Source organism: Notolepis coatsorum (genome assembly GCF_963971535.1).
Source record: "Notolepis coatsorum genome assembly, chromosome: 15".
Taxonomy (NCBI): Eukaryota; Metazoa; Chordata; class Actinopteri; order Aulopiformes; family Paralepididae; genus Notolepis; species Notolepis coatsorum.
Genome location: NC_140179.1, coordinates 2,754,384 through 2,762,059, shown reverse-complemented (window position 1 = coordinate 2,762,059; position 7,676 = coordinate 2,754,384). Strand labels below are relative to the sequence as shown.

At 41.7% G+C, this 7,676-nt stretch overlaps 1 protein-coding gene across 1 annotated transcript in view; it reads left to right on the top strand.

The window, feature by feature from the left end:
- Positions 1-597: 597 nt before the first annotated feature.
- The window catches only part of LOC311241628 (amine sulfotransferase-like), a gene marked incomplete at both ends in the record, with an annotated part of 39,175 nt that continues 32,096 nt past the window's right edge, over positions 598-7,676 (top strand). Inside the window, one exon of the mRNA XM_084330504.1 lies at positions 598-655. Within this exon, the coding sequence (XP_084186630.1) occupies positions 598-655 (58 nt within the window). The remainder of the gene's footprint in view (positions 656-7,676) is intronic.

Below are 7,676 nucleotides of genomic sequence, written 5' to 3'. Positions count from 1 at the left end.
TTGGCCTACCTGCACATTAATGCTGTGAAAGCCTTTTCGATTCACAAAATCACCCTCGTTTGGGCCAGAGGGTGCTTTGAGTTTGATGTGCGTGCAGTCCACTGCGCCAATGACATTTGGAAACTCTGCATAATAATAATGAGCTCCGTAAGGAATAGTGATAAATAAATGCACTTTAATTAAATGGTGGAATATTGAATAACTCAATTACCCGCAATTCCATAGAAGCCCTCTTTGATTACATTCACTTGGACACGGCCAGGGAATGTAATGTAGTCATCCATGAACGTCTTCAAGGCCAAATATACTTTGCGAACAGCACGGCATGCAGCGGCTTTGCTGATGTTCTCCGCATCGCCTACGGTGTACAGAAAGGTACCACTGGCAAAGAAACGCAAGGCAATGCAGAGGGTCTGGGTGACACTCAACGCTCTGCTGCGGCGTGTTTGATTAACAAGGTGTGGCCCGAGAAGGTCTTGGAGGAAAATGATTCCTTGTCTGCTAAATCTATAGCGCTCGTACAGGAACTCATTAGTATGAGCTAACGGATCTTGGCGATCCCTAAGCACTCTCTCTCTATGAAATGCTAATCGGACTATGATTGCTTCTTCGTCAATCGGATCTCTGAGGAAGGGACATGCCATTATTTGCGAGGGTGTGGCCACAATCCACGCATAACGTTTCAATTTATGCTTGAATGAAACAGAATCCAGGCGCTCCTCTCCTTCCTCGCTCCTCATCCACAGCGGAGAATATGAAGGGAATCCGAGCCGAACGAGCGATAGGTTTCAATCATTAAGGATATCCCAGCGGGATTCACATTTGCAATGCTGCGCGTTGTTAAAATAACCACATAATGTGTACATCGCACCGAGCGAGCGCCACGGTATATATAACGTGCATTATTTAGGACAAAGTGAATTTAGTATCAGCATTTTGGGTCTATTTTACATTTCAAAAGCCCCCTCTGGAAGAATGGAGCACAAAAACGTAATTCAGAATGGTATAATGCAGATCGTAGACTGTGGGAATAATTTCAGGAAACAAGCTGTCACTTCTTTGCGGGGGCGTGGCTATGGTTCATCCGGCTAACTTGAACTGAACCCTGCTCTCGACCAGGCTCAAATTTTTGATCTGTTGTCATGGTGATTTAGACAATCCAGCTTCAGGGAATGGGAAAGTCCGGCTTAAGTCAGACTTGACCGAAAGTTATCCGGCTAACTCATTTATCCAGGTACGGGGAACGGGGCCCTGGAGGTCTGGAGTATATGTGAATAATAATTAGAAAATATTTATTTACAATTTAACACCTTTTTGAACACATTTTCCAAAATAAGTCCTTCAAATTCTCCTTACACTGTAAATAATGTGACTAGTGTTTACTTAAAAAAAATTAAGGCAACAAAGGGACACGTCATATAATTGAATAGATTTTAATCACATAAATTTGATTAAAATGTATTGAATTGAAGTGAACTAAATTTAAACCAAAAACTTAAGTGCATGTTAATAATAATAACAGTTAAAATGTGTTGGATTTAGTAATAACATGCCAAATCATGAGTTAGTATAGCCCAACATTTTAAAGTAAATTTAAATCAATTTCCCTTGTGAAATTGAGTTGTACTTGCAAAATTAAATTGGGCTATATTAACTCATGATCCCACTTCTGACACCAATTGTGAGGAGGCGGCCATGCGAAGGAAAAATGCAGTCCGAGTCAGGTTGCCATCACCCAGTGGTTGGTTTTTTATTCTATTTGTTCTTTTGCTCCCCAGTGGGAAAAAACGGGAAAAAACATATTTAACATAAATACAAAAATAATACAAAATGATTAAACTTTCTTCTAACAAATATAAACAACCCTTGGCTAAGGGACCTATAGGTCTTAGTACGGCTGTGTCTCGCTTCCAAGCCGGTCATTACTTCTCCCCGAGAGGAGCCTCCATCCCTGGCTTTATGCTGGAAGCTCCTCCTACAGGGACAAACCAAAAACAAACAATCAATTAATCAATACAGACATCAATTTACACATCCAATAACTCTGGACAACATGGATACATTACTCCATGTTCTATCATCACCAAACACTAAACAGTGTTTAGGGCGCTTCATAAACCTATTCCCCTCTCGTTATGAAACCCCCCCCCCTGTACTCTACCACACTTGGTTCCTTCCAAATCTCCCCTCCAGAAAAGGCCCTGGCCTCTCCCAGTTCTGGTTGGGCAGCCAGAGATCCTACAAGGAACCAAGTGGGAGCACAGACAAACGGTATTTATCAACAAATGCATGTACTTTAATTCTACATAACATGTTATGCTTTAAACCAATGTGTCTGTATTACAAAACAACATAACAAAACAAACTAGGCCGAAGGCCTAAACTAAATGTTTGGCCGCATGACCACATGTGGGAACAGGTCAAACCACTTAAGGCCCATGTGCATCCCTACTTACAGGCAGTGGCGAATCCTTATGGAAGCCAACGGAAGCCATGCCTCCCTATTAAAATATGAATTAATATCAAATATGAAATATGAAAAAAATAATATATATATATATAATTTTTTTTTAATATAGTTTACATTCTTTTTCATCTGTGCATCTGTGTTATATATATATATATATATATATATATATTTTTTTTTTTTTAAATGTCTCCCTCTTCTCCTTCTCACTCCCTCTAACACACTGTCAGACTCACTATGCTCACTGCAGCTATAGAGGAGAGGAGGCAGGGGGTAGGTCTCTTTCTCCAGCCTCAACCATGTGATTCATGTATCTAGAGTCCAAATCCGATCCTAGCCAATCAGATTCGAGCTGACTGCAACACCCTAAACGTTTAAAACGGGGCTGTGAGAAGAATCCTGAGTGTGGCCTCCCCTCTGCACACCTCCCCTCTGCACTCTGAACATTGTATTAACCCGTGACTGCTCCCACGGGCCGAATATTGCCCCGATCCTCGCGAGATTAAATCCACGGGTACCTCTCGGCGTGCCGAAGCTTTTCCTAAATCACTTCCATCATCGAAAACGAGGGGAAAAGGTCGGCTCGCGACCCTGAAAATGTCGCGTGATTTTAAAAACGCTGTATTAAGTGAGCCTATTATGGGATCCACGCGAGCTTTCTATCGTGGAAACATCTGGGCGTCCCGCAACCTTTACTCATTCACATGTAGCCCCGAAAATGCTTAGAAAAGGAAAACCGAAAGCGTGGAATAAACGCGCCGAAACGGAAAAGTGTCCCATGGGCGCGCCGTGATTCCGATCCGCGTGAAAATATTCACGGCCATAGAGGGGACCGTGGGACACCTTTTTGCAACCGAATATGTGTCTCGAATTTGCTCCCACGCGGCGCGCAAAATCGTGCAAGGAAAGATCTGACAAAATGAACCAATGCTCCAGCAGTATTAATGACCCTGATGGAAACGAGACAAACGTCTGAATGAATGAATGAATGAAAACTTTATTTAACAGATTGCAGAATGGGTACAATACAGTACGGCTCAATACATACAATTGTTAAGGGGATGCAGACCTGAGAAAGACGTTTGTCTTGTTTCCATCAGGGTCCCCCATTTTCAATTCATATAGACATTTATGACATACACAACATACATGACATTTATGGCATAGGGACATGTAGGTATTTAGTACTGATACATTTGTGACATAAGCGGTATTCAAATATACAGTACTGTTACCCCTAGATCCTGACAGAGTATATACATATGATGGGGAGGGGACTGTACATTAGGAGGGGGTGGGTGGGTGGGAGGGAAATATACATACGGCGGGGAGGGAATATATACATGCTGTGGGGAGGAGACTGTCTATTAGGAGGTGGTGGGGGTTTTGGGCATTTACGGTGGCCAGTTTCGAATTGCAGCCTCCCGTAGGTGCTCTTTAAGAGCGGTTTTGAATGTGGGCAGGGATTCACATTCCTTTACAGCTTTGGGTAGGGCGTTCCACATTGTTGTGGCATAATTGCGAAACGTGTTTAGTCCCTTGTTTGAGCCGAATCTGGGTTTAACATGATTTGTTGAGCTTCCTCTGGTGTAGTGGTTGTGGTATTCACTGACCTTTGGGAAGTATTTTGACATGTACATGGGCACCCCGGTCGTATAGTGTATCTTGTAGACCAGGCCCATTGCAAGTTGCTGTACTCTGTCGTCTACTCTAAGCCATCCTAGGTTGGCAAAGTGGGCAGGGGTGAGGTGGGTTCTGGGGTTCAGGTCAAGTAGTAGTCTGACCAGTTTGTTTTGTGATGTTTGTAATTTTGTTTTAAGCGCCTTTGAGGTGCTTTGGTACCATGAGGTGCACGCATAGTCTTTCTCTGGTCTGCATCCCCAATACAATTGTGTGTATTGAGCCGTACTGTATTGTACCCATTCTGCAATCTGTTAAATAAATAAAAAGAAAGTTTGACTGGCCGCCGAGCCATACTGTAGTGTACATGGTGACTGCTTGACTTAAAAAAAAAGAAAAAAAAAATATTAATAAAAATATTTAATAATCTTTTTTTTAATAATTTTTTTTGGCTTCCCCTGTTATTTTACCCACGCGACGCCACTGCTTACAGGGCATGGGATAGCCCCATGACAAGCATGTTGCATGAATAAAAACATAGTGGTACTGCATTAACTTGAGAACAGGCAACAGATTAAATGTACTCACCTGAGGTCCGTGTGCATACCACCTGGCCCCTGCACCACATCGCTCTCTTTGGATATATAATGGCATGATCCTTGCATGTGATTGGCCGCATCATCCACGTGGTGTCAAAATAAAGTTGCGAAAGTGCCAGGTGATTAAAACCAAAGACCTCCTAATGAGTAAAATCTATCAATTTTCTGCATCTCTGACATTGCTGATAAAATATAATAAAATTCGACTCAATGTATCACAGCTAATTTTATTCAACTAAAATTGTGTAAAATGCAATTAATAAATTGTTCAAATTCGTTGAATTCAGCCCAATTTTATTGCATACAGCACATAGTCTTTTTTATTATGTATAAGTTACTAATAATTATTTAATAAATATTAATTAACCCCAATCCCAGTTTTTTGAGTGTATCTATATAGCACCCTTCACACATGGACTGCAGCCCAAAGTGCCTCACAGCAAGTAGCACAAAATGAAGATAGCATAAAATCAGCATACAGTCAACAGAATAAAAACAAGTCAACAGAATAAAAACAATGTATAAAATGCAGACATACGAATATGTATAAAACAAGTACAATAAGTACAGTGTTGCCCGAAGGCATGTGAACCCCCCCCCCCCCCCCCCCCCCCGAACAGCCAGTCCCCAAACAACCCACACCTCAATCTCCACCACATCCCCATCCAAGACACACCCCCTGATAAAGCACGCCATGACCAGGGGCGGACCTTCCTACAGGCGATATAGGCGGTCGCCTAGAGCGCCACCCAGAGGGGGGCGCCAAAAAAAGTTTTTTTTTTTTAATTTCTTTTTTTTTTTAATTTTTTTTTAATTTTTTTTTTGCAGTTTTGGCGCCCCCCTCTATATCTGCAACCATTATTTTTACATTAAAAAAATTCTAACATAAGGGAAAATGAGCCAAAAATCTAAAACGGTCGGTCGGTCTGAGCCTCAGCTTTAGGTGTTCACAGTCAGAACATGCTAGAGCGCTGTGCATTGATGGGTATCGGTCAAGTGTTTATAGAATTGAACGTTGAGGAAAGAAAGACTAACGTTAGAGAACTATGAAGAAAAAAGCAAAAAAAAATAATAATAATTACAAAAAAAAGAAGAAATCTCGGGCAGTGGTGAATCTCGCCTAGGGCGCCAAATGGGCTAAGTCCGCCCCTGGCCATGACCATGGTGATGCCATGAGGAGAACACGAACAACTGCATGTGCCACTCTCACCGCCATTGCATGGTGACGAGGATGCCACCCCCACACACACACGCCCCCCCACACACACACACACACACACACACACACACACACACACACACACACACACACACACACACACACACACACACACACACACACACACACACACACCTCTAATCTCAGTGGGTGTGGAGGAGTTTCATTCTGGCTATAACAGAACTGCAGTGAGGAATCCCATTCTGCCTGAACTCATGCTCTGAGAGACCGGAGACGCACCAATATGATGAGACCAGGTAGGCCTATATTCCAACTAAGGAAAAACTAATTTTTATTTGTGTGGTTGGGTGTGTTAGTCTAGTGGTGAGAGCAGTTTGTCTATTCTACGAGACACTTTGCCAGATAAACAACCAAACCTTTCTCCATTCAGTTTGGAAGGTAAAAGAATGTGTCTGGTAAAGTGAAGAAAAAAACACACACACACATAAACACACACACACACACACACACACACACACACACACACACACACACACACACACATGACTGTGTAGAGTTACCTTGTAATATTGAAGTGCCTGCTAGCCAGTAGTTTGAGTTGTGATAGCTCCAGACACTTTCTGTTTTCAATCTTCAACAGCTGGAAGTGTATAATGTGTATAGGCCTATAGTATTAATTCATGGTGAATATCATCACACGTTTAACTTTTAGCACTCTAGGTTTTTGGATTTGGGAGAGAGTTGCTAATTTTCACGAATATGTTTATAGTGTCTTAGACCAGAGGAATAACACGTATGCATTCTGAAATTGGGTGTAGTTCGCTTTTAAATTCTAATTCATAGCCTTAGACATATAGTAGTGATACATTTGATTGAATAAGCTCTAATTAGTTGAAACTATATATTATCACAAGTTGGTCTGTACTGTTCAGTAACTTGCTAAATCTATAGAGGAGCAAAGTGACAAAATATTGTGATGCATCGTGAAAATGTGTAGACACTTTGGTCATATTGCCCACATCTACAGACACAAGCACACATATTTTGTGCATAGCTCCTGGTTTTGCTGTCAATTCGCTCCAGACACTTTCCGTTTTCAATCTTCAACAGCTGTAAGTGTATAATGTGTGTATAGTATTGACTCGTGATGAAGACGCCACCCAGTATTGCCTCATGATACATCGAACCTCCGAGATGGAATGTAGAATTTGTTCTCTCCAGCACAATTCATCGTGTCAACCTCATATTGATCATCCACAATCTGTAAAGGACATATAGGTAAAAGAAAAAGTACAAAACAGGACTCAGGATTTACCATTAACAAGTAACCTAGTGTCCACATCTAAAACTATTCTACATATACCTGTGTGATGGTGCCAGGGAACAACTCTGCATCATACTCCACAAGGACCCACTTTCCCACTTCCAAAACGGGTCCTGGCTCTGCATTCTCCGTATCTGACTCCACATTCGCTCCTATGAAGGAGCACTCTTTTGGGAGAAAGCATCCGCATGCACTGCCACAAAAGCAGGATACGTCCCGGGTCTGGATTACCCCTGGTTTTGTAGATGTCAGCTATAAGCAGAAATTAAATAATAAATGTATTAAAAACTGCATATGAATCAATCAAGTTAAGCCAACTTATGACAATTCATTCATTAATTAAAACACTCTTAACAGGAGCACTCATTCAAGGGTACTACGATTATGCTTGCACCTCATGGTACCAAAGCACCTCAAAGGCACTAAAAACAAGACTACAAACATCACAAAACAAACTGGTCAGACTACTGCTTGATCTGACTCCTA